At 35.5% G+C, this 25,387-nt stretch overlaps 7 protein-coding genes across 7 annotated transcripts; 4 read left to right on the top strand and 3 right to left on the bottom strand.

Moving 5' to 3' along the window:
• Window positions 1–238: 238 nt before the first annotated feature.
• On the bottom strand, window positions 239–2,013 carry MONOS_2863 (uncharacterized protein). Its single transcript, XM_067872815.1, has 5 exons — window positions 1,870–2,013; window positions 1,710–1,816; window positions 1,614–1,652; window positions 1,189–1,560; window positions 239–1,091 (listed from the first exon to the last, which is right to left on the bottom strand). The coding sequence occupies exons 1-5, from the start codon at window positions 1,958–1,960 to the stop codon at window positions 948–950; spliced, it is 753 nt and encodes a 250-aa protein (XP_067723139.1). The 5' UTR covers window positions 1,961–2,013; the 3' UTR covers window positions 239–947.
• A 303-nt stretch (window positions 2,014–2,316) lies between these two features.
• On the top strand, window positions 2,317–9,322 carry MONOS_2864 (putative zinc finger domain containing protein; the record flags this gene model as incomplete). Its single annotated transcript, XM_067872816.1, has 7 exons — window positions 2,317–2,586; window positions 2,677–2,848; window positions 2,943–4,447; window positions 4,589–6,953; window positions 7,389–7,718; window positions 7,967–8,562; window positions 8,780–9,322. The coding sequence occupies 7 exons, from the start codon at window positions 2,317–2,319 to the stop codon at window positions 9,140–9,142; spliced, it is 5,601 nt and encodes a 1,866-aa protein (XP_067723138.1). The 3' UTR covers window positions 9,143–9,322.
• Window positions 9,323–10,623: 1,301 nt separating this feature from the next.
• Window positions 10,624–12,505, bottom strand: MONOS_2865 (putative RING finger protein; the record flags this gene model as incomplete). Its single annotated transcript, XM_067872817.1, has 1 exon — window positions 10,624–12,505. The coding sequence occupies one exon, from the start codon at window positions 12,503–12,505 to the stop codon at window positions 10,802–10,804; it is 1,704 nt and encodes a 567-aa protein (XP_067723137.1). The 3' UTR covers window positions 10,624–10,801.
• A 5,251-nt stretch (window positions 12,506–17,756) lies between these two features.
• MONOS_2866 (uncharacterized protein) lies at window positions 17,757–18,985 on the top strand (the record flags this gene model as incomplete). The annotated part of the gene is made up of 3 exons (XM_067872818.1): window positions 17,757–17,762; window positions 17,793–17,949; window positions 18,003–18,985. 3 exons carry the CDS (start codon window positions 17,757–17,759, stop codon window positions 18,983–18,985), a joined length of 1,146 nt encoding a protein of 381 aa, XP_067723136.1.
• A 1,172-nt stretch (window positions 18,986–20,157) lies between these two features.
• MONOS_2867 (putative proteasome activator subunit 3 (PA28 gamma)) lies at window positions 20,158–21,316 on the top strand (the record flags this gene model as incomplete). The annotated part of the gene is made up of 7 exons (XM_067872819.1): window positions 20,158–20,314; window positions 20,371–20,447; window positions 20,499–20,633; window positions 20,685–20,721; window positions 20,785–20,849; window positions 20,928–21,025; window positions 21,105–21,316. The coding sequence occupies 7 exons, from the start codon at window positions 20,158–20,160 to the stop codon at window positions 21,199–21,201; spliced, it is 666 nt and encodes a 221-aa protein (XP_067723135.1). The 3' UTR covers window positions 21,202–21,316.
• A 462-nt stretch (window positions 21,317–21,778) lies between these two features.
• MONOS_17940 (uncharacterized protein) lies at window positions 21,779–22,994 on the bottom strand. The gene is made up of 5 exons (XM_067870911.1): window positions 22,894–22,994; window positions 22,604–22,813; window positions 22,423–22,549; window positions 22,275–22,367; window positions 21,779–22,172 (listed from the first exon to the last, which is right to left on the bottom strand). Exons 1-5 carry the CDS (start codon window positions 22,969–22,971, stop codon window positions 22,162–22,164), a joined length of 519 nt encoding a protein of 172 aa, XP_067723134.1. The 5' UTR covers window positions 22,972–22,994; the 3' UTR covers window positions 21,779–22,161.
• A 46-nt stretch (window positions 22,995–23,040) lies between these two features.
• MONOS_2868 (putative 40S ribosomal protein S15a) lies at window positions 23,041–24,085 on the top strand. The gene is made up of 2 exons (XM_067872820.1): window positions 23,041–23,257; window positions 23,493–24,085. The coding sequence occupies exons 1-2, from the start codon at window positions 23,125–23,127 to the stop codon at window positions 23,750–23,752; spliced, it is 393 nt and encodes a 130-aa protein (XP_067723133.1). The 5' UTR covers window positions 23,041–23,124; the 3' UTR covers window positions 23,753–24,085.
• The last annotated feature ends 1,302 nt before the right edge of the window (window positions 24,086–25,387 follow it).

The raw sequence follows: 25,387 nt of genomic DNA, 5'->3' as shown, positions 1-25,387 counted from the left end.
GCAAAATATTAACTTAAAGCAACCATGAAAGCATAAGTTGTTATACCATTCTGCGTTGTTAGTATTATTTGACAAGGTGTTGCAAAGAAAGAAAGAAAAAGCTATAAATCTTTTTTCTTGTTTGCAGTAATGGACATTCAGATCATCAGATTTGAAGGAACAAAAATATTCCTTGTTGAAATGAGAGACGGTGAGCGAATATGGGATAAAATTTTATACGTTTTGAATTTTTTTCCACTTTATTTTTTTAAATATTTTTTTTCATTATTATGAACTGGTATGTTTGACTTGTAATGAGATGATGGAGAAAAAGTTTGGAACAAAACTCGGTTTTTTTCATAAAAGAAAAAATCTCGCCCCAAATGTTTCAATCATATTATACAAAAAACTATGCTGATAAAAGTAAATTATTGACTTTTTTTCTACAATAGAATTAGAATTTTGATTATTTATAGCTTGAAAATTTAAAAAAAAAAGAATTATGAATTTGAAATATAAAAAAACATATGCACGTTGAAAATTGAGATTCACATTTCTTATTAAACAACATAAATACTTTTCATTTTCTTTAAAAAAGGATATGCATGATGTTTAAAACGAAAAATAATTGGTAAAAAACTATTCGAAAACGAATTTGAAAACCAAAATTATATATAAAAAAAAATTAAACTTCAACGAAAAGTTTTGAAAAAAAAACTTTCATACAAGCATAAGACCTTAAATGAAAAACCAAAAAACAAGAAATATAAATTTTCTGTGAAATGAGTCGCACAACACAAAAAAAACAATAAAACAAGAAATAAATCTAAGAAGTCTAGCATGAACACGAAAGAAGAAACATAAGGTGTCTAAGAACAGAAAATATAAGTTGAAAATTTAAACAAATGAAAAAAAAAATGATTGCAAACAAAAGTTTAAATTCAAAAAAAAAATTATAACGAAAGATTCTATTCTTTCACATCAGAAGATGGAAGTGCAAAATCAGCATTTGGAGGTGCAGCAATGCTGATTTCTGGATTTGGAGGTTCTGCTGGATAAGAAGTAGCACACATCACAGACATTGCACTGTTCTGTTGCAGAGCAGCAAGCGACTAAAAAAGAATGGAAGTAATTCATACACAATAGAATATAGAGTAAATGATGAAGAATTCATAATGTTAAAATAAATGTATTATAAAGCGGTCAAACCATAACTGGTGCAGATGATGGACTTAGGACTGTACCTCGAGTTGCTCCAACATAATTAGTAATGAAGTTAATGCATTCTTTTTTGTCATCATCTTGCAAGCTGCAATCACTGTCAATTACAGTTCCATCTTCCAAAAAGCAAATAAAAGATCTATTATAATTGAATTGCTTTGCTCCTTTGGTTTGGTATCTTCGATAATTTATTAATGTTTTCTCCTCAACTCCAACGATCTCACGCAATGATCTTTCAATTTTCTTTTCATGCTGACAAGCAACCTTGGCAATGCACGACGGAATGTGATTAATGCAAATTCTGTCCTCAATTGGATCAAGCGTTATTTTAGTTCTTATCATTCCAGCTCCGCAAGATAACTAATATCCAAAAAGGAATGAATTATGCTTTAACAGTTCAATATTGCACATACTAAATAGATCATGAAGAATATAAGAGGTGCTATTGAAATCTTCAAGAAAATTCGAAAATTATCTTCGGAAATTCAATAAAGAAAAAAAATACTAACAACTGCTCCAATCCATCCAATGCTCACAATCATTATAATAATAATAGCCACTATAATAGCTCCAATAAAAGTCAACAGAGATCCAAACAAACACCAATCAGGTGGAACTAAAGCATAAAAAAAAAACAATAATTACTAATTAGTAAAAGATATTTTCAACCTTCGACTTTAAGGACTTTTGTTGGCCTGATATAGTTTTGGCTTTGCGAGTTCATTTCAACAGTGACTTGCGTCTTTTCTTCAAAGCTCATTTTTTGATTATCAAATCTTTTCAAAAAGTGTTTTTTTTCCACAATTTTGATCTAACCACATTCAAAAATATTTGTTCATCAATCGTGAATTTAATGCTTTTGCGAACTAATGAGCAAGCGGAACCACAAAATTGTGATGCGAATCGATTCACATTTATTAAATACGTGTTGCGTAGAGGTATTAGCTCGAAGTGAAAAACTTTAATATTGACATGATAAATCGTTTCAAATCAAAAAGTCTGGGACAATAAATTTTTTTACGAAGGAAGAAACGGAATTACGAAGCTGTTCTTCTACAACACGAACATTTTTCATTCTTCCTTTAGTTGTTATTTGATTATTGACCTGTTGTTTTTATGAACGATCCTTTTGTATATCAACCACAAAATTCTTCAAAACGCGAAAACATCTCCAATGTGACTCCAGCTAATACACATGAACAATCTTCATCAAAGATATCACAAACAAAGACGTCTTTAGCTACGCCTTCAAAGCCAAAGACTGTTCATTTTTTTCAACTTTGGAAATGTTCCAATTCTGAACAAATTCCAGAAGGAGTGCAGCTCACTGCAAGTGAGCAAAAAATAGTTAGTCATCTGACAGTTGAAGAACAACTGGCAAACCAAGTTTGAGCATTTCAAAAATTTTTATCATATTTGGATTTTGATAACATCTTAAAAATTTACAAATCATTTCCTGAATGATGCCATATAAAGGATTTGTATAAAACTGAATTGTGCAGGTCATATACTCAAACTGGTTTTTGCAGATATGGGAAAAAATGTCGGTTTGCGCATGGCGTTGATGAGCTGCGCCCTGTTCTCAGACACCCGAAATACAAAACCCAGATATGCCAGGCATTTTTCACAACAGGAACATGCCCATATGGTTTGTCCCTTTCACTTTTTTCTTGTAATTTGCTATTCCGTAACATTTTTTCCTTCACCTACTCTTTCACTCACACATTCATTCAATTGTTCAGGAAACAGATGTCGGTTTATTCACACGATGGAATCTCCGATTCGCGTGTCAAAGCAAATCCCTCTTTCAAACAACGCAGAAGCAGAGACAGAAGCAGAAGCAGAGATAGTTGCAAAAGTGAAGAAAGAACAAGGAAAAGAACATAAGCTCACGAATGGTCATGAAGATGAAGATGAGCAGGAACAAGAGGAAGAGCAAGAACAAGAGGCAGACACATACCCAGAAAGCGATGCATTGCTGGATGCTGATCTAACCCAAAGCCAATCACCAAGTCAACTCGAAGAAAAATCCGCTGTTCGTCTGTCTCCCACAGCTCGGCCTGTGCAGATTGTGCAGAAGTTGCATACGACACCTTTGATTTTATCTCCTTCAGACATTGCAGAGCACAAACAAATGCTTCATTCTTCGTCTTCAACGTCTTCACTTTTATTTGCTTCTTCATCATCATCATCTTCTTCTTCTCCTGTTGCTATCAATCCCAATGTTGCACTTGCATCCGCCCCTTCTCCAACACAAATAGCTATGCCCCCTGCTTCTATTGCTTCTCCAATGCCATCTTCTTCATCATCTCCTTTGCCTTCATCGAATTTCCCTTCTCCTTCTCCTTCCCCTTCTTCGACTTCTGCTTCTGCTTCTTCTCTTTCTCTTTCTCTTTCTCCTTCTTATGCTTCTGCTTCTGTCACTGCCTTAGCTCCTATCTCATCTTCGACTGCTTCTCTTCCTCTGCTAACTCCATCTTCTATTCCTCCTTCCTCCTCCTCTTCTTCTTCTTCCTCCTCTTCTATTTCTTCTTTCCTTCCTTCTGATCAATTTCAACCACAATTACCTCAACAATTGCCTCAACAATTGCCTCAATCTCATCTTCTCTTTCCCGATCCTTCTCAAACACTTGCCTTAACACCCCATTCAACTCCTCAGTCGATTTATTCCCTCCTCTCTGACTCATTCGCCTTCCCGCAAGAAATGCAATTGGCAGCGGTTTATTCGCTTTGTGCTCAGCAACAACAGCAAATGCAATCACAAATGCAACAACAATCAATGAATATGAGTCAGCTTCTTCCTCCTCCTCCGCCGCCTTCTTGTTTTAATTCTTCTTCTTCTTCTCTTTCTTCTCCTTCTCCTTCACAATCTTCTTCTGTTTTGTTTTCATTGACTTCTTCTGGCTCATCATCTTCAACTCCATCATCATCATCATCATCATCTTCTTCTTCTTCTTCTTCATTCCCTTCTCCCATTACTTCTGCTTATGAATCTCTCCTTCCTCCTCCTCCTCCCCCCTCTTCATCATCATTATCTTTATCTTCTTCCTCTTCCTCCTCTTCCTCTTCTTCTTCTTCTTCTTCTTCTTCTTCTGTTTATCCTTCCCTTAATTCTATTTCTGATATGCAACTTTCTCTTGTTTCTCCTCCTCCTTCTCATTTGACCCTCGCTTTTTCTCCTTCGCCTTCTTCTTATACAACCACAATAACTCCTCCTTCTTCTTCATCTTTGCCTTCTTCTTCTTATGTTTTTCCTCCTTTATCTTCTTCCTCCTCCTCCTCTTCCTCCTCCTCCTCCTCTTCTTCTTCTTCTTCTCTTTCTTCTTCTTCTCAATTGTTCCGTCCTCAATCAAATCTTTCACCTTCTCTCCAAACTCAATTTCTTCAGCAGCAAATTCCCCCTTTCGTATCCTTTTCTGCCTTTGACTCGTCCCAACAATTGGCTTCTCCTTCTTTTTCATATTCGAATATGTCTTCTTCTTCTTCTTCTTCAAATTCATTATCTTCTTCAATTTCTTCAGCAAATTCAATAAATATACCATCATCTCAATCATCATCATCATCTTCTTCTTCTTCTTCTTCATCTATTTATCCCTTTTATTCCTTCGCTTCTCCTCTTTTTGCAAACCGCCTTCTCCAAATTCCCCTTTCCGACCCTTTTCTCTCTTCTGCCTCGCCAAACACCCCACAAACACCCAAAATTGACTCAAATGTTTCATTTTCTGCTTTTTCTTTGAATTCTTCGATTTCTTCGATTTCTTCTTCAAATTCTTCGTCTTCTGCATTGCCTTCTTCTTCTATTTTTTCTTCTTCTGTTCCATTTATACCTTCTATTTTTTCTTCTCCTTCATCGTCATCATCAACATCTTCCTCTTCCTCTTCTTCATCTCCTTCTGTATTAAATGCTCAACTGAATTTGAATGAAAATAGCTGTCAAATACAACAAGTTAAAGAAGAAGACGAAGTGAGAGAAGAAAATAAAGAAGAAGACGAAGTGAGAGAAGAAAATAAAGAAGAAAGAGAAAGAGAAGGAGAAGGAGAAGGAGAAAGAGAAAGAGATAAAGAAGAGAAAGGAGGAGGAAAAGAAGAGATAAAAGAACAACATATTGAAAAGGAACAATTAAAAGAAGAGAAAGAGGAAGAAAAAGAAAAAGAAGAAGAAAAAGAAGAGAAAATGGAAATCGAGAAAAAAGAAGAGAAAGATGAAATGATGCAAAATGAAGATATTTTAATTGATGAATTATCACATCAAATAATTGATAGTAATAAAAAAGATAATAATAATGGTATATATGAATCTTCTGTGTCATCATCATCTTCTTCTTCTCCCTCTTCTTCTATTTCTTCTTCTTCTTCTTCTTCATTAGAAACTCCTGAACTTAATCCTCTTGCACCAAAATTCCAACAGAAGCAGGCTGTCATGTTTCACTCTTCCAAATTAAGCGATTGCGGAATTAATTCTATTGATAAAGTTGTTGCAAATGAAATAATTTCCTCTTCTTCTCTTCTTCCATCAGATGACATTATCTGCCAATCAAATATTGCTTCTTCTCCTTTGCCTTCCTTTGACTCAATTTCTTCTTCTTCTTCTTCTTCTTCTTCTTCTTCTTCTTCTTCTTCAGATAATAAGCCATCTATTTCAATGGAATTATCTTCGCCTCGTCAAACGAGAAAGAAAAAAGGTGTTATATTGACCCAACATTCATTAGATTCTGTTGAAGGGGAAAAAGAAGAGAAAGAAGAAGAAGAAGATAATGATGATGATGATGATGAAAGAAATAAGAAAATTAATGTAAATAAGTTATTGGAAGAGGAGGAAGAAGAAGAAGTAGAAGAAGAAGAGAAAGATGAAAAAGATGAGGAGGAGGAGGAAGAGGAAGAAGAAGTTATTTATTACAAGAAACAAGGAGTTGACGTTTCTTTAAGTTATCTGAAAACAGAAGAGAACATTTCACTTTCTTCTTCTCTTTCTCCTTCTTCTCTTTCTCCTCTTTCTTCTTCAAATTCTTCAGATTCTTCTTCTTCTTCGCAAAATATAATTAAAGCACCGATTTTAAATGTGAAAAAAGCAATAAACTCAGAAATAAGTAATTCTCATTCATTCTTCATTGAGAATTCTTCTTCTTCCCCTTCTTCTCTTCCTTCTTCTTCTTCTTCTTCCTCTCCTTCTTCTTCTTTTTCCATTTCTTCTTCTTCTTCTTCTTCTGTTTATTCGGAGCTTCCAACTTCTCCTTCTTCTCTTCAAACAGAAAATTCTATTTGTATTTCCTCTTCTGCTTCTGCTGAAAAAGAAAAAGATAAATTTTTGTCTTCTTCTTCTTCTTCTTCTTCTTCCTCTTCTTCCTCCTCCTCCTCCTCTTCTTCTTCTTCTTCTGATTCATTCACATTAATTCCATCTCCTCCTCATCATAATATTCCTCCTCCTCTTTCTTGTTCATCATCTTCTTCTTCTCCTTCTCCTTCTCCTTCTCCTTCTCCTTCATCATCATCATCTTCTTCTTCTCCTTCTCCTTCTTCTCCTCTTCCTCTTCCTCCTGCCCCTCACATTTCCCATCAGAAGACAATAAATGACTCGTTTTCTCTTCAACATCCTCTTCCTCTTGCTTTGTCTCCTTCTTCTCTCTCTTCCTCTCCTTCGATTTCTCCTCTTCAGACTCCTCTTCCTTCTCTTTCTTCTTCTTCTTCTTCCTCCTCCTCCTCTTCTTCTTCTTCTTCTTCTTTTGCTCTTCTTTCTGCTTCTGCCACTCCTTTTCGTCCTTCTTCTGTTAATTCTCTAAATTCTCTTTCTCCTCTTCCTCCTTCTCCTCTTCCTCCTTCTCCTCCTTCTCCTTCTTCCTCTTCTCTTTCTCTCTCTTCTTTCTCTCTTTCATCATCATCATCATCTTCTTCTTCTTCTTCCTCTTCTTCCTCTTCTTCCTCTTCTTCCTCTTCCTCTTCTTCCTCCTCTTCTTCTCCTTCTCATCTTTCTTACCCTTCTTCTGCTTCTTCTTCTCCTCATTCTTTTTCTTCTCTTTTTTCAAAGTCTTCAATTCTCAATAATAATAATAATAATAATAATAATAATAATAATAATAATAATAATAATAATTTGTTGTCTTCTTCTTCTTCCTCTCCTTCTCCTTCTTCTCGTTCCATTTCTTCTGCTCCTTCTTCTGTTTCTTCTTCTGTTATTACTCCTCTTCTATTAGATTCATCATCTTCATCATCAAATTCTTCTTCTTCTCTATCAAATTCTTCTTCTTTCCCTTCTTCTTCTTCTCTTCTTTCTCAACTTCCTCTTCTTCCTCTTCGTGTCGATGCCCCTTCCTTCAGCCCTCAACGAAAACTGCCTCTTTTCTGCCCTCTCACCTCCACAAAGCACACTGCTATTCTTTCTTCTTCTTCTTCTTCTTTTCCTTCCTCATTTCCATCATCATCATCCTCTTCCTCTTCCTCTTCCTCTTCCTCTTCTTCTTTGATTACCAAACCTGTTGCATTCAATGCAACTGCTTTGTCTCCTTCTGTGCAAGAGAAAAATAGTATGCTCAAAGAAAGAAAAATATAAATCAATCAACATTCTTATTTATTTTATTATTTTTTATTAATATTTCAAATGTTGTGTGTTAAAAATATTTTTATTTTATTTCTTTCATTTTTGATTTTTGCTTATCTTTTTGAAAATTTCTGTATATTTCTCATTTTTCAAAAATTCTTTAATCAATTAATTAACATATGTTTGTTCTGTTTTTTCTGAATGATTATGCTTTTTTCCCCCACCAAACTTCAGTTGATCCTCTTCCCATCTGCGAAACGAACGAACTCTCGCAACCACAATTAGCATTATCAACATTATCTTCTTCCTCCTCTTCCTCTTCCTCCTCTTCCTCCTCTTCCTCCTCTTCTATTTCTTCTCCATTATCTCCTTCTTCTGTCTCTTCCATTTCTTCCATTTCTTCTCCTTCTTCTTCTCTTCTCCTTCGCAATCAACATCAACTTCAGCTTCAGCTTCAACATAACAATCAGGTTTCTTCTCTTCTCTCTCCAACTTTATCTGAATCTCCTTCCATGTTCTCATTCTCTTCTTGCCTTTCTCCTTCTTCTTCCTCTTTAAATGCCTCGATCTCTTCTTCTACTGTTGCTTCTCCTTCTAATTCCATTTCTTCCTCTTCCACTTCTTCTTCTCCTATTTCTTCTTCTTCCTCTACATCCACATCTTCTACTTCATCCTCATCTACTTCTTCTTCTCTTCTTATTCCTTCTGCAACAATATCCTCCTCCTCATCTTCTTCTCCTTCTCCTACTCCTCATTCTGCTTCCATTTGCATCTCAAAGACAAGTCTTTTGGCTGACTTGCCTTTCGTCCCAAACAGATCCCCTGCTCAGGTTTCTTTCTTTCTTTTTTTTTTTTTTTGTCTATTTTTGAACCATTTCAAAAAAAATTTATAATTTTTGTATTAATTATGTTTTCATTGTTTTATCCTCATATTTACATACTCATTTTTCAATGAATTAATGCTTATCTATATTTTCAAATATTTTTATTTCTCTCTAAAATTATTCATTTTTTATTATCTCCCTTATTCATTTTATCTCCTTTCAGTCAACTCCACCCTCACGTCATGCAATGTCTGCTCAGCCAAAAACCAAAAAACCAAAAAATATTTCTTCTCCTCGTCCTCCTCATCCTTCAACAGCCTCTTCTCCTTCCTCTCCTTCCTCTCCCTTATCTCCCTCCCCTTCTGCTGTTTCTTCAGCCAATCCTGATTTTACTCCTTCATCTCCTTCATCATCATCATCTTCTTCTTCTTCCCATTCTTCGTGTACCTCCCGTTCAACTCGCTCTTCCCGCTCTTCTCGTATCTCCTCTCGCTCACTTACTCAGCCAATGAAAATCCAAAAGTCGCCCATCGACCCGCTGATCGTCCTGTCTCCTTCCACTTCGCCTTCTCCATTAACCCATTAAATTTTATTAAATAAATCAAAAAGTTTGTGAAAGAAGAAAAGAATAATGGAGATTCTGAAAAATTGGTATGGGAAGTGAAAATGATTATGTTTTTGTGTTGCTTATGAATTTTATTTTTAATAACATATTCATGAGAATTATTATAAAAATAAATCTTAAATAAAAATAAAAAATAAAAAAATAATTATTATTTTTCTTTTATTATTTTTTCACATCAAGTTAGAAGATAAAGATGAGGTTAAAGGAAAGCAAAAATACAGTGTTACACAAACAACACTTAAATAAAAACACAAAAAGCTTAATTGAATTGCCATATAAAATGAAGAAAAAAAAAAGAAAAAAAGCAAACATTTGATAAACAGTAATGAAAACAACTGATTCAAGTGCCAAAAAATCAAGAAAAAGAAAAAGTTATAAACAAAAATTATCTTTCGGTCTTATTTTTTTCATCAGAAAAATCAAAAATATCTCAAAGAATGTCTTTTGTTGAATGAAGGGGGGAAAAAATAACATTTTCATTTCATTTTTAAGACCATTAAGAGGAAAAAAGGGAAGATAAATGATGAAAGGAGGAGGAAAAGAAGAAAGAAAGAAAAAAGAAGGGAGAAGGGAGAAGAAGAGAAAGAAGAAAAGAATGAAGAAATAAAGAAAAGAAAAAAGAAAAGAAAGTTTTTACTGAAATGCTCTTTTCCACACCAAATTCCATCATTTTCTCTTTTATTTAGCCTCATCAATTTTTCAAAGTGCATTTGAAGAAGAAGACGAAAAAGAAGACGAAGAAAAGAAATTAGAAAATGAGGAGGAGGAAGAAGAAGAGGAAGAGGAAGAAGGAGGAGTAGAAGAAGAAGAAGATGATGATGATGATATAAGATGAATACAAAACCTACCAATAAAGAAGAAGAAGAAGAAGAAGAAGAGAATAAAATGCTATTAAGAAGAGATAGAATAAAGGAAAGAAAGTGAAATGTCTATTAATTTTATTTATATCATTTCGAAGAATTTGAAGTTTATTAGCTGAAGAAGAATGAACAAACAAACAAATAAATAAATTTGTATATACAAAGAAAAATCCCATAAGAATCAAAGAAATATTGCCTATCACATAATTCTTTAACGAATATTATGTCAAATAAAATAATGCAAAAAAAAAAAAAAAAAAAAAAAAAAAAAAAAAAAAAAAAAAAAAAAAAAAAAAAAAAAAAACAAGAATAACATGTCAAAACATCAAACATTCACATAGAATTCATTCCTTCTTCATTATTTCTTCATACCTTTATCAAAATGATAATCACAATAATAATAATAATTGAGGCATCAATCATTATCATCATCATCATCAAAGTTGAATCTATTGCAATTGCACAATATTACTAACAATTCTGCAATTCATCACTTCTGATTTCATTCAACTTTATTTCAAAATTAAAAAAAGAAAAGAAAGGAAAAAAAAGAGACCTTCCTCTTCTTTTTCTTCTTCTTCTTCTTCTTCTTCCTCTTCCTCTCGAAATTCTTCTCCTTCTTCTTCCTCTTCTCTTAAACGCACCATCCTCATCCATCTCTTCCTCTCTTTCTAATTCCTTCCTTCTCTTTCTTCTTCTCCTTCCTTCTTCCTTTCTCTTCCTCTCTCTCTCTCTCTCTCTCTCTCTTCCTCTCTCTTTCTCAGTGTCCCCTCTCCTCTTCATCATCCTTATTCTCCGCCCTTCTCCTCTCAATGCTCATCTGCGTCAGCTCCTTCACCTGAATCGGCTCCCCTTTATACTCCGGATGCTTCGCCCGCCACTCTTTCTCTGCTTCTCTCGCTGCCTCTGTCAGTTCTCTCTCATCATCCTCATCTTGATCAGTAAACTGCTTGCAGAACGTCGGTGGCTGCCCGAAATGAGTCGAAGGGTTGTCCTGATCAATGCCCTTTCTGCACACACAGCAGAAGTTGTACTCGCAACTGCACCGAATGTGATTGCACCCTTTCTTCTTCACAATCGCCACATGGCAGCTGGGGCAGTAGCGAATCCACCGCTCGTCAATCGCCATCTGCACATATCTGATAAGCGATGCCTCGTTCTCTTCTTCGACCATCTTCGGACACTTCTCCCCTTCTTTGTGTGCTTCCTTGTTGCAGATAGTGCAAATAAGCTTGCCGCACCGCTGGTTCCGGCAGCGGAAGATTGGAGGCAGAGGGACATTTGCTGGCTTCTCCTCGGGATATTGGCAAAAGGGGCAGAATATGCAGTTCATTCCGCTCTTCCTCACCTCCTGCAGACTCGCCAGCTGCGCCCACTGCTGAAACAGCTCTCCCTCATTCAGCGCGCGCCGGACAGTGGAGAAAGTGTATGTCTCGTTGCAGCCTCCGTCTGCAAAGCAGCGCAATGTTGCCTTGCAGATCCCCACATGGTGCCTCACCTCCTGCTTGAAGCACGAGAGGCAGATGGCATGCCCTTTTGGGCACTCCACACATCCCACCGCAGCCACCTCGTCGAAGCACGATGGGCACTCCACAAGGTACCACAGCTCCGCTGCCTTGGGATTCGGTGGCGGCCGCTTCGCCAGCAGCGCTTTTTTCGCCTCGAGGCCTTCGATTCTGCGGGCTCGGTTCTCTCTTTTGCGATCGATCATCTTCCGAAGCGCTTTCACATCATCTGCGAATCTCTTAACAGTCGCAGGCAGTGGTGTTTGAGGAAATGGAATTTTCACACGGCATTTGCGCAAAAATTCCGGGGTTATGTCTTCAGGTACTTCTTTGAAACCGTCCGTTGAACCACTTGGTTTTGAAGGCTTCGTTGAAGATGATGGTTGATCTCCAAATTCTTCATTATAATCATCGATTTCCATTTGTTTTTGCAATTTCCACAAAAATTTCCAAGCAGTTTTTAAATTAAATTCGTTCCTCGTGAGTATCACCATTGGAAGCAGACGATGAAACTGAGGAAATTCATTTTTCATAAAACAGAAAGCTGCTTGAATGTATTTCTCTGATTCTTTCTTTGGATCTGTCTCATCCACAATTTGGATCTTTGCTTCAGGCTTTTCATTTTTTTGTTCTTGATTTATTGAAGATTGTGAATCTTGAAGAAGTTCTTCCTCCTCTTCAGATTCATCTTCTTCTTTTGCAGGATATTTCCCATCCAAACTAAGCAAATGCTCAATAATTATGTTAACATAATTTGGGCTACCACAGTTGTTAATTATGAGTTCTTTAACAAAATCAGTTGAAATGTTGTTGAATAGTTCACGTATTTCTTTTATATCTTTCTTCAATTGAACGTCACTGATTTTTGGCTTCTCATTAATTCCTAAAGATAAAAGCAAAGCTTGGTTTAAAAGATCGGGATCATTATCTTTTGCATCATTTCCTTCGTTTGTGGTCATTTTTTAATCAATATTTATTTGTTATGTTTTCGATCAATAAATTATTACATCAAAGACAATACGGACAGCGCAAAAAATGCAACAAAAGAGCACAGCAAGCAATCTGAAAAAGAAAAATTGCATTCATTTATTTATTTTTCTTTTAGTGATCTGCACTTTTTTCCGTGGGAAGTGCAGTCTCATGACCTCTGTTCTTTTTGTTCTCTCATTATTACAGTATTTATATGCATCAATTTATGTTCAACCAGATACAGGGAACAATAACACTGATTGCCTTCAAAAAGGAATACAATTTCCATGTAAAACTCTTCATTATGCAGTAAATAACGCTGTAGCAAATACAGAAATAATTTTTGCTGCAAATATTACTTACAGAAATTTTAATTGTATTGCTATCGATTCAAAAACAAATCTTACTATAAAAGGTTCAAATGCAAATGTTACCTTAATTTCTGATTCAAATAACAGAGAAACTCTTTTTTCATGCAACAACGATGATACGTATGTTTCATTGTTTATTTCGTTGTTTTTTGATATTTATGTTTGTTTGCCTTATTGGCAATTTTAGATTGACAATTTCTAATATAATTATAAAAGCTGCAGCCAATGGTGTTCTTAGTGTTTCCAATAGCAAAAATGTGTCGATTGTAAACGTCACAACTCAGGAATTGGACGCATCGGGTTTGGTCTACTTCAACATTTGATTCAATATTAATGAAAATATTCGCACACATTTTTGAATTGATTAATTTCAGCATTTTCATCTCCTTTTCGTTTCACTGAAAGTTCTATTTCGACTCTAAGGATTAAGATAGACAAAGACTTTAAGCCATCTGTTCAAACCCTTAGCGACAATAACTGCCATGTGTATGCTTCGAGAAGCAACTTCACAAAAATCTCCTCAGTCGATCAGACATCCAAGATCTCCTTCGGCTACTTCGAAGACTGCCCAGCCGTCGGCTTTGATGGGCTTTCTGTGACCAGCCAGTGCGGCTTCGCAGTGAAAGTGCGTGGGTGCAAGGCAGTCACAGTGAAGAACAGCAAGCTCCGCCAGACAGGGACATACTCTGGTCAAACAGGGAAGCAGATGAATGAGCACTCCACATTCACTGCTGTCGGCGCAGAAGAGCTGAAAGTCGAGTTTTCGACGTTTTCGGTGTCTGGCTGTGTGGACTGTGTTGGGTGCTGCTATGTGGCTGGGGGAGTGAAGGGGACGGTGATAACTGTGAGTGAGTCGGCATTCAAATACACACCTATTTCATCGTCATCTTTATCTTCTTCTTCTTCATTGTCATCGTCTTCATCTTCTGTAAATAAATTATCTCTTCCAAACAAAAATGAAATATCATCCTCCTCCTCATCATCATCTTCTTCTTCTTCTTCTTCATCCTCATCATCATCTATTAAATTGAATGAAGCAGATACCCCATCGACATTTGGTGTCTGTCTGACTGTCTTCAAATGTGAGTCGTTGCTCGTCTCTGCCAGCACATTCAGTGGTGGTCACGACAGCACAACTCCATCAACATCTTCATCATCATCATCATCATCATCATCATCATCATCATCATCATCATCATCATCATCATCATCATCATCATCATCATCATCATCATCATCATCATCTCAATCTTCTTCCTCTTCCTCTTCCTCTCATTCCTATTCTAATTCTCTTCCTCTCAGCAATTCTTCTCTCATTTCGCTTTCCAACACACCCACCTGCACATTCACCTGGTGGGACACTTCCACTCTCAATTCTCTTTCCTCTCTCCACCTTCATCAAAATTCAATTTCTTCTTCTTCTTCCTCCTCCTCCTCTTCTCATCCAAAATCCACTTCACACATGTCATCAGATAATTTGTCACATCTTTCGAGTTCTTCGAAACATTCATCATCATCTTCTTCATCTTCTTCTTCTACTTCTTCTTCCTTCTCTTCTTCTTCTTCATTGTCTTCCTCCTCCTCTCCTCTTCCCAATCAATCAGATGACCCCCGCAAGCCCACAATCCTCTCCAACCACCACACAAAGTCCAAAGGCGCAGGAATATTTCTCGAGAATGTTTCGCAATTCCTATTTAAGCACTCCGAAGTCACCAACACGCAGACAGAGGCACAAGGGGGATTTTTGTATGTGGGAGAATATGCAGCGATGGTAGAGATAGATGATTGTTTGATCAGTCAGGTGCATGCGAAAGAGGAAGGAAGGGCGGTGTATTGGAATGCAGGGAGTGTGGTGGCTGGCAGAATGAATGAGGGAGAAGGAGAAGGAGAAGGAGAAGAGAAAGAGAAAAGAGAAAAATTCATTGAAAGCGATAACAAAAAATTTGACATGCATGTCAAAAATAATTCCTTTAGCAAACCAAATGTTCTGAATGCGGCCACGGCGCTTAACCTCAAGAAGACGACGCTGACTGGTTTCCAACCGTCTCGTGAGTATTCCTTGAGGGAGTTTGCAACCGACGACCCAACCTCCTCCTGCCTCTCCTCTGTGGTGTGTGTGAAAGGGGTCAGTGAGGTGAGCATTGTTGACTATGAGCCAGAGGACGATGAGGACGAGGTGGAATATCTGTCAGACGGGGCTGTCTTCCAGCAATGGAGCAGCAGCAGTCGCTCAGCTGTGTTGTGGCTGGAGGAGGTGGAGCAATTAACTCTTTGTTTTGCGTCTTTTGACCACTGCCATGCGATGAATGGGTCGTTGATTGTGCTGGATGTGACGATTGGCGCAGTCACAGTGAATGAATCACTCACTTTTTCTGGCTGCAAAGCGAAGAAAGAAGGCGGGTGTCTCTTCTTTCCCAACTACAGACTCAGCGACAAGAAACAGGAGCCTCTTTCGACTGAGCTGAAAGTGGTGACGTTGGCGTATGCGACGTTCAGCAGCATCTTCTGTGCTGAGAGGGGAGGGTGTGTTTGTGCCCTGCGTCCGCTGGTGCTGAATGGGGGGACGTATCAGCAGTGCCAGGGGGATGGAGAAGGGATGGGGGTGTACTTCACATGCTCAGCAGACAACAAGGGAGAACAGGATGTGTGTTTCCAGATGAATGGCATCATGATGATGGTGAATGCAGCGAATGACAGCGCATTGATGGATGGCTGCTGTGCTGTGTGTGTAGAGAACTGTGCTGAGGCTGTGGTGGATGCGCTCACTGAAGGATCATCCACCACGTTCTCGAGCTACTACCTGTCGTATTCAGACAGCAAAGGAGGGATATTCAGAATCAGAAATGTGGATGCAGTGAAGGTGAATGGGTCGTCGTTTATGATGTGCAAGGCAGGGAGCGGAGGAGCAATACACGTGGAGTGTGTGGGGAAGACACAGGCACAGAAGAAGATGGTGATGGAAGAGGAAGAAGAAGAGAGGAGGAGGAGGAAGATGAATTCTGAATTAAAAGAAGGGTCCATTATTTCTATGCCTTCTCTAAATTCACGTTCATATTCCTCTTCCTCTTCTCCATTTCATTCTTCCTCTCATTCACTTTCCAATTCCAACAGTTTTTCCATCCGGATATGTGAAGTGAAGTTCAAGATGTGTGAGGCGCAGGCAGGAGATGGCGGGGGTGTCTGTATTGTTGCCCCGAATGTGGCTGGCAGAGAGAGTTTGGATGGATTGGAGTGTGTCATCACAACAGGGACTACATTCGAAGATTGCACTGCGAAGAAGAAAGGAGGAGGGTTGTGCATATTGACAAGCGATGGGGATGCGAAGGAGGAGGAGGAAGGGGATTCGGGTGTGTTGAGGGGGGAGAGGAGGGGGAGGAGGATGTGAAGAAAATGTTTATTTGATTGAATTTTCTATTATTTTATTTTATTTAATTTTTAAATATTTTTATTTTATTTTATTTATCATCATTATTCTTTCCATATTATTCATTCTATTCTATTCTTTTATTTCTTTCTCTTTCTCTCTTTCTCTCTTTCTCTCTTTCTCTCTTTCTCTCTTTCTCTCTTTCTCTCTTTCTCTTTCTCTCTCTCTTATACATATATTCATATTTATTTCTCCCTTATACATAAATGTATCAATGTCATCTTTACTTCTCAGCCTCGTTTGTCTCCTTTGTCCTCTCCCATGTGTCGCAGAGGTGCAGTGCCGAAGAAGGAGGAGGGGTGTATGTGGACATGGGGGATGAAAGAACTGATTTTAGACTGAATATAACGGGAGGGTATGTGACGAATACAGCCACGGGAAAAGGGGCAGGGGTGAGGATTATTAAGAGGAAGAAGGAGGAGAAGGAGAAGGAGAAGGAAGAGGAAGAGGTAAATGGAAGGGTGAAGGAGAAAGAGGAAGAAGAGGAGAAGGAGAAGGAAGAAGAGGAAAGAAAAGGAAATGAAATTCTTTCATCATCATCATCAACTTCTTCTTCTTCTTCTTCTTCATTGAAGCATGAAAATTCCATTGAAAACAGACAAAAGCCAAATACGTTCAAAAATGCAGTAGAAAAAGCACTTATTTCGAAGTTTGGCGAAGAAAAATACCAAAAAAAGAAGAAAGAAATGAACAAAAGAGAACACATTTTGAATGAAAAAGAAGATGAAAACATGCAAAATAATGTTAAATTAGACAGAAAAGTGATGATAAATGAAGAAATCATTGGAACTCACAGCAATTTCAATGAAAATTACAGAAATTATGAAAAATTCATTAAAAATGGCTTGGTTGAGTACAATGTGGTGTTTCAGAGCACAATGTTCTCTGGAAACAAATGTGGGCAAATGGAAGGAGCTTTTTCTGCTTCTTCTTCTTCTTCTCTTTCTTCTTCTTCTTCTTCTTCTTCTTCTTCCTCCTCTTCCTCTTCTTCTTCTTCTTCTTCTTCCATTTCATCTCATAGGAGCATCATCCGAGAGAGAGAAAGAGCAGAATTAGCAGAACTAACCAGGAAGAACATAACAGCGGCATATGAATGGATTATGGAATATCCAAAACATTCTCGTTGTCATCATCAATATAGTGATGAAGAATTTATGTTATCTTCTTCTTCTTCATCAACATCTTCTCATTCATTATCTTCCTCTCCTTCTCCTCCTTCTCCTCCTTCTTCTTCTCTTTCTTCCTCTTCTTCTTCTTCTTCCCACTCTCTCTCATCACCAGATATCGTCACAGCTGTCTGTGGAGGAGCCATTGCCATCACAGGGCCAGCTGAGCTGAGAGCAAATGAGACAGACAGAATGAATGAGAGAGGAAGAAGAAGAAATGGAAGAGAAGGAAGAATAATAGAAAGGAAGGGAAAAGAAGGAGATAAAGAAGAAGAAGATGATGATGGTGTAAATGCAAATGTTTATATTAATAAAGATTCATCATCTTTCTCTTCTTCTTCATTTTCTTCCTCTCCCTCCTCTTCTTCTTCCTCTCTTTCCAATGACCTCCCCAGCTACCCGTGGAAGACGTTCATCAACGATTCCTCCTTCTCCTCCAACAACAACGGAGCCATGCTGGTTGAAGTCGGGGCGTATGTCGTGGTCAAAAACTCCTTTTTCTTTGGCAACACACACAAATTGCTAGACGCCTCAGTCAATTTGGAGGCATCGTGTGACAATTCGTATCTGAAGATCGACAAGAAGACGAACGGGTTTAGCGCGATGTGGAATGGGGCGGGGAGGAGAGGAGGAGGAGGAGAAGGAGAAAGAGAAGGAGGAAGAGAAAGAGAAAGAGAGGGAGAAAGAGAGGGAGAAAGAGAAGGAGAAGAATTTCAGTTCTATTTGAATGATACGTCTTCTCAATCATTACATCGCTTTCCTTACCAATCTCATCTGACTTCTTCTTCTTCTCTTTCTTCTTCTCTTTCTTCTTCCTCTTCTCTTTCTTCTTCTTCTTCTCCCTCTCTCTTCCTCTCCAATGCTATTGAGCCCCGTCTCTTCTGTGACTCCGACTGCGTCTCACTCCTCCTCCCTCTGGACAACGACACCACCCCTTGCTCCTACCCACCCCCAACAGGCGTGCACGCCGAAGTCACCTCCACAAAGGCGCAGTCGTTTCCTGTGGTGAACCAGCTGATCTTCAGCGGCAGGGGGATTTCCCCATACAACCCCATCCTCGAGATCAGGAGAGGAGACGAGGCAGATGTGAGCAGTCCCTGTGTGACGGTGGGGCTAACTCCCTTCAAATACATCAGCACATCCAGCGAGCTGTCACTTAGAACAGATGGGGATGTGGATATTGGGGAGATCAATGAAGGCAAAGCGATTCCTTTGAATTTGAGCTGTCGTGTGTCGTGTGATGGCGGGAGGAGCTGGGCCGATACGCCCATCACGATAACGGTGGATGGGGTGAAGACAGAAGGGAACTCGAAGATTCTGTCGCTTGTGCTGGGGATATCGATGTCGGTGCTGGTGGTGGTGGTGATATTCTTTGTGATGTGCTGCCTGCTGGTGCGGAGGGGGAGGAAGAACAGGAGGGCGAAGGAGAGGTGGAAGAAAGTGGACGAGTATTCGAACAGGCTGTCGCTGTCACAGCACAATGAGGAGTCGATGACATTCTATGAGTGAAGGAAGGGAGGAAAGGAGGGAGGAAAGGAGGGAGGAAAGGAGGGAGGAAAGGAGGGAGGAAAGGAGGGAGGAAAGGAGGGAAGGAGGAGAGAGAGAGAGAGGGAGAATGAGGGGGGAGAGAGAGAGGGAGAGGGAGAAGAGGAAGGGAGAAGTGGAGAAGTGGAGAAGAGGAGAAGAGAAGGGGAAAATAAATAAATATTGATCAGTTTTTTTATCATTATTATTCTTTCTTTCTTTCTTTCTTTCTTTCTTTCTTTCTTCTTTCTTCTTTCTTCTTTCTTCTTTCTTCTTTCTTCTTTCTTCTTTCTTCTTTCTTCTTTCTTCTTTCTTCTTTCTTCTTTCTTCTTTCTTCTTTCTTCTTTCTTCTTTCTTTTTTTGAGTTTATTTTTTTCTTTTTCTGAGAGGAAATAAATTTTATTGTTAAATAATTAATTTGTTTGTTTGTTTGTTTGTTTGTTTATTCTATGATTTATTTTTATTTGTTATTATCACTGAACAATTAATGTCTATATCTATGTGTAAGTGAGTGAGTGAGTGAGTGAGTGAGTGAGTGAGTGAGTGAGTGAGTGAGAGAGAGAGAGAGAGAAAGAGAGAAAGAGAGAAAGAGAGAAAAAATAAATTGATTTGAATATCACATATTGAACTACCTGAGATTGATGCTATCTGTTTTGTGTCCTTCTTATTTTCATGTTTGTCTTCCTGTTTATCAAAATCTCTCCTTTTTTTTTTTTTTTTTGTGCGTGTGTGTGTGTGTGTGTGTGTGTGTGATTTTTGTATTTTATTTTTATATTTTTTCTGATCTTCCAGATTCACCAGCCATTTCTTAGCAATATCGAATTTTCCCTTTATTTCAAAAATATTTCTTGAACTGTTTGTATTGTGAATTCTCATTATTCTTGAATATCAAGTTTTTTCTTTCTGAATCAATCAATCAAAGCTTAAGTAGCTCTTTGGATTGTAACATTTCGCTTTTTTTTTTATCATTTCTCTAATTGTTTCTGGTTGTGACGAGACAAATAGCAATTATAAAATATTTTGCAATCAATAAAATGTTAATGATGATAGTTGTTTGAATTATTCTTTGAAAATATTTTTAATTCATAAATACAAAAAAATCAAGTTAAATCAATAAAGAAAATCTTGAACCATTTTTGACCCATTATTATAGCAAAATGGCTTCTGAAATTAAATCTGATGTTTCTTTAGAAAATTTGATTGATCCACATTTAAAAGAAAAATCAATGGCTATGATAAAGACCTTTTCCGAAAAGGCGCTTGAATTGGATCGCGTTGCAATGCAGAATACAGACTATCTCGATCATTCAAGTGGTTTGATTTATTTACTCTCAACTTTCATTGATATTAATCTTTTGCAATTGTTATAGAACGATATAAATCTGCTATGCTTCTAACACAACAAATTATTGATAAGCCAACAGAAATTAATGCTCCTGTTAATGATGTTTACAATGATGTTATTTTTTTTGAAAAATGAAATGTATTTGATGTTAAGGCAATAGAAAACCTGAACCAAATGGTGTTAGACTATCTTTCTGACTTTGTTCGAAATCTGTCGACTTTTCGACTTTGGTTTTCGCTTCAAAAACCAGCAATAACTGATAGCACCATTTTTGGAGCAGAAGTCATGGTCTGTGATTTTTCATGATTTTTTTAAAACTTACTTTTTCATATAAAAAAGGATCTTATTGTTTCAACTGCACAAAGTTTGGAGAGCAGTATGTCTTTCAATTTTTCTTTTTCTTTAAGAAATTTTTCCACAATTTTCAACATTTTAATAGTGGGGGTTGAAGGGCTATCAAAATTTTCTCAATATTCCGATTCTCGCGCAAAGCTTTTCGTAAAAGTTTGTGCTTCCCTCTTTTTTTGTGTTCTATTAAAGTGAAAAATGTGAATTTTCATTATTTTACCTTTTTGCCATCAGTTTTATCGTTTCCCATTTTTGGACGATGTGGGAAAGTGCATCATGGAAATGGAAGAGCGTCAAATCTTTTTCTGCGTGCAAACTCTTACAGATCTACGGTTTAATTTATTTTTTTTTCATTTTTATAACTTTTCTTGATTTGAAAATTTCTGAACATAATTTTTGTATTTAAATAAGGAACTTCTATTTGTTCATTCACGACATTGTTGTTAAGAACTTTGATAAATTGAAAGCACCTCATATGGGTAGAACATTCGCACCAAATTCAGTGTAATTAGAGATTATCATTATTCATTTCATTTAATGTTACATTTCAAATTTTCTTCTTTTCATTCACGATAATTTTTATTTTCCTAAAGCGGAAAGCGAAAAATAAAGGTGATTAAATGATGAATTATTTATTAGAGTTGAAGTTAAAGCAATACAATTAAAATTTTTTCACTTGTATTTTCTTAACTTTAAAGAGGGCATGAATGGATGCATCGCATTGAAACTGATGAATGTCTTCATTTCATTTTATAAGAAAAACAAGTTGACATTAACTCAAGTGATGAAGAAATTAGAATTTCAGGAAATTAAATAAAACAAGAATCTTTTATTTCTTTTCTTTTCTTGTCTTTTTTTTTCCTTTGAAAAAGAAAGTTTTCACATTTCGATTTTTATCACACAATGGAAGAAAATGTTTGTGAAAAAACTATGTTTCTGAATTAATGGAAGTTTATGTTATAAAATATTCCTTTCATTTGCTTCTGTGCTTATAAATGAAAAATATCTCATTCAAGTCGAAAAAGACGAACTTATTATTGAGTTTGAAACAACACAATGAAATTTGATAATTCATAAATATTTCTGTAAATGCTTGTTGAACACAAATTTCAAAGCAATGTCTAATTCTTTTGTCATCGCTTCGGATAGAATAAATGGCAGTACATTCAAATGATGTGTAAAATGAAATGTCATTTAAAAAACGAAAAAAAAAATATCTAAAATCTTCAACATTCAAGATAATAAAAATATTATTCAAAAATTTGTCAATAAGTGAAAACAATGAAAACACATGAAATAAAATACATGAAACAATTTTCTCGCTTATAAGAGGGATGATGTGTTTATGAACAAATAATTGCTAAAGAAGAAAATACTTCACAAATACAAAGAAAAAGAGAGAGAAAGATGGAAAAATATGAGAAAATAACATATAACAACGATTGTCTTTGACTTTCTTCGAATTATATTAAATTTTCACTTTAATTTCAATAAAAATTTTTAAAAAATTTAAAAAAATTACAGTAAAATAATTTATAAATTAACAGTTATTGAAAGACAAGTGAATTTTTAAAGGCAAACATGATTTTAGTGTTAATGGTGCGAAGCAATCAAAATCAAGCTGTGGAAGTTTAGATGAAGGATTATGCGACATGTCTTTGTTAATTATATTTTCTACAAGAAAGGATAAAAATGAGCAACACAGCAATTATTAAAACAATTGGCAAACGTTTGCCATAACAGCGTTTTTGATGATCGGAATTTGTTGGATAACTTTCATTTATAAGTGGGGGCAAGTCAATAGATGCTATTTGCATGAATTGATTCGCAAGACATTGTTTTTTCCTTTCCAATTGCTATTTTTGAATCAAATAAAAAAACATTCAATCAGTAAGAAGACAATTGCACACATTTGTCAGGAAAAATAATTGATCTGAAGTAGATGTTAGTTGTAAGTTTTCCTGAATAGCCAATGCCTCGTATTCTTTAGATGAATCTGAAACAAGTTTTGTGAGTTCAGCAATCGTTGCAATAATATATTTTTCAGCTTCTGGAATAACATCTGAGCCTATTTTAAAATAAGCATTGCGCGTATATTTTACAAACGAATCAATTTTGTACTTATGACAAAATTGGATGAATTAAGAAATTGTTTTCAAATCACAATAAATTAATTTTTTTCTTAATTTCCGAAGCATACTTGTATTCTCGTAGGCTTTTCTATAGAATTTTTTTGTACTTGATTTATAAAAGCTTTTAGAGTTTCTGGGCGAATCATTTTTGTTGATTATGTGATCGGTTATGGGCATAAAAGGCAAATGCGGAAATTTGATCATTATTGGTTTGTTTATTTTTTTTATTTTGTAATTCGTTCACATTTAACAAAATTGATGTTATTATCAAGATTCGTCGCACAGCATTTTAGTTAGAAATGGTCCGTATGAATGTGTTGAGTGAATGTTTAAACACAATTGTTGTTGCCGAAAGATCTGGGAAGCGTCAAGTTCTTATTCGTCCTTGCAGCAAAGTCGTTCTTAAATTCCTTCGTGTGATGCAAAAGCATGGTATGCTAATTTTATTCTTAATTTCAGACCTTTTCATAAATTTAAATTTTTTCTAATTTTTTTGATATGTCTTGTTTGTGTGTAAAAAATCAACCACTTCTGATTATTTCATTGAAATTTTATAAATAATATTTTCAATATAAATGATTCAATTGTTGAAAATTTCCAATTTTTTTTCATGTATTTTTGAAATTATTTGATTCATTAATGTTATTTTATAATTAACATTTTGAAGGATACATTGGAGAATTTGAGGTTGTGGACGATCATCGAGCTGGAAAAGTTGTTGTTGAACTTAATGGTCGCCTAAACAAATGTGGTGTAATTTCACCACGTTTTGATGTTGGACTTGACCAAATGGAACGCTGGGTAACAAATCTTCTTCCGGCCCGTCAATTCGGATTTATTGTTTTAACAACTTCATATGGAATTATGTCTCATGAAGAAGCTAGAAAACGTGGAACAGGAGGAAAAATTCTTGGCTATTTCTACTAAATTCATTTTTATTCTTCCTTTTACAGCTTTTTTCAATTTATGAATAAGCTACTGCTGAAGTTATAATTCATCTCACATACTAGTATGAAGTTGGGGAATGTTTGTGTGACAACATGCAGTTTTACAGATTTTGTAAACAATTTTTGTTTTTTAATTGGATTGGAAATAAAATGTTACGCCAAAAGGAGTTTTCATTTTAATAAGATACATCCAATTAAAGTGTAATTATATCATAACAAATTTTCAACATAAAGTTAATGTCGAATAATAGAAATCTTATATTAAAATACAAATTATATTCAAATTCGATATCAAAAATGAATTTATACACAATGAAAATTTTTTTCGTTTTGTCTATTTTACGCGATATTAAAGGAATCAAAAAACAAATTAATAAAATAAAATTTAACAAAATTAAATAAATGGAAAAAAAAAATGAAAAATATTTTCTTATTTGCATATTTATTCACTAATAAATATTTTTCTTTCTCTTTCTCTAACTTTTTTTCGATATTTATTTGTTTATGTATTGATAATTCTGAAAATGTTCCATTTTCAAAAAAAATTTTTTTTTATATTTTTTCGAATTGCTTTTTATCTATCAAAAATATCGGAATGATAATTTGTAACAACAAAAATGAACGTTGAACAATGATTGTTTTATTAACAGATTATCATTTCGCATCATTATTGATTGCACACAAAAAACCGGACAAGATCAATTTCTCAATAACTGTAAGATAAGAAAAACTTATTATTTCCATTCAAGATGACCTTATTATTGCCAACAAATTTAGAATCGCTAACTTTCATTTCCGTTTCCATAAAGTGTTCAAATATTAACAACTGATATCTCAAAGAAGCTCAAAATCCTTTTTTTTTTTGAGATATCATTAATTTTTTATTTCCTTGAACAAATAAAGCGGAAATATTTCCTTATATGGGGGATAATACGGTCTTTCAAGCTTTTTTTGCACAAGGCACTTAAAAATTGCTTCACTCATAACTTTGTTTTGTTTTCTCAGATTTTAAATTCATTTGATTTTCATATCCGTAAACATGCATCGTTGAAATCAAAACATGAGGAATTGAAGCATTTTATGAATGTCAAAAAATTAATATATTATCAACGTGTTTTTTGATAAAAAAAATCAATGAAAAATGGATAATTGTTTAATGAAAATGCCTGAAGAGAAATATTTTTCCCCATATGTCTGAATTTTTTGAAAAATTCCTTTTGTTTTATTTTCAAATAAAAGAAAATTTTCATATTTCGATCAAATTTCTGTTCCTTCTCACGAAATTTCTCTGTCATGAAAATATGACTTTGACACTTAAATTATTTCTATTAAAAAAAAATTTCGTTCGTTGGAACGGAAATATGATCGAAATTTGAAATTTTTATTCTTTTAAATAATTCCATATTTCGAAAAAATAACTGTTCCCAATCATGAAAATTCACAAAAATGGAAATAATAACACTTTCAAGGTTTTGTTGACATGACAGTTAAATTATGTGAATGAGAACAGAAATTAGATTATAATAATAATTTTTGTTTTTGTTTTTTTTAAAAAAATCAAACAAAAGGAATTTTTAAAATATTTTTTGACATATATCAAATGAGCTTGCTTTGA

The sequence above is a fragment of the Monocercomonoides exilis genome (genome assembly GCF_001643675.1).
Source record: "Monocercomonoides exilis strain PA203 chromosome Unknown scaffold38-1042076, whole genome shotgun sequence".
Classification (NCBI taxonomy): domain Eukaryota; phylum Preaxostyla; order Oxymonadida; family Polymastigidae; genus Monocercomonoides; species Monocercomonoides exilis.
The sequence above is the reverse complement of the archived record's forward strand: the minus strand, read 5'-3'. Positions and strand labels throughout refer to the sequence as shown.

Bases quoted from the DNA above. Each gene is read 5' to 3' on its own strand.
- MONOS_17940 (XM_067870911.1), bottom strand. From the start codon at position 22,971: ATGATTCGCCCAGAAACTCTAAAAGCTTTTATAAATCAAGTACAAAAA. The intron at 22,814-22,893 runs GTATGCTTCGGA...TTTTGTCATAAG, and splicing joins AAAAGCCTACGAGAATACAA to TACAAAATTGATTCGTTTGT. The intron at 22,368-22,422 runs GTTTGCCAATTG...CCTTTCTTGTAG, and splicing joins AAAACGCTGTTATGGCAAAC to AAAATATAATTAACAAAGAC.
- MONOS_2868 (XM_067872820.1), top strand. From the start codon at position 23,125: ATGGTCCGTATGAATGTGTTGAGTGAATGTTTAAACACAATTGTTGTT. The intron at 23,258-23,492 runs GTATGCTAATTT...AACATTTTGAAG, and splicing joins TCGTGTGATGCAAAAGCATG to GATACATTGGAGAATTTGAG.
- MONOS_2863 (XM_067872815.1), bottom strand. From the start codon at position 1,960: ATGAGCTTTGAAGAAAAGACGCAAGTCACTGTTGAAATGAACTCGCAA. The intron at 1,817-1,869 runs GTTGAAAATATC...TTTATGCTTTAG, and splicing joins AAAAGTCCTTAAAGTCGAAG to TTCCACCTGATTGGTGTTTG. The intron at 1,561-1,613 runs GTATGTGCAATA...TTTGGATATTAG, and splicing joins TATTCTTCATGATCTATTTA to TTATCTTGCGGAGCTGGAAT.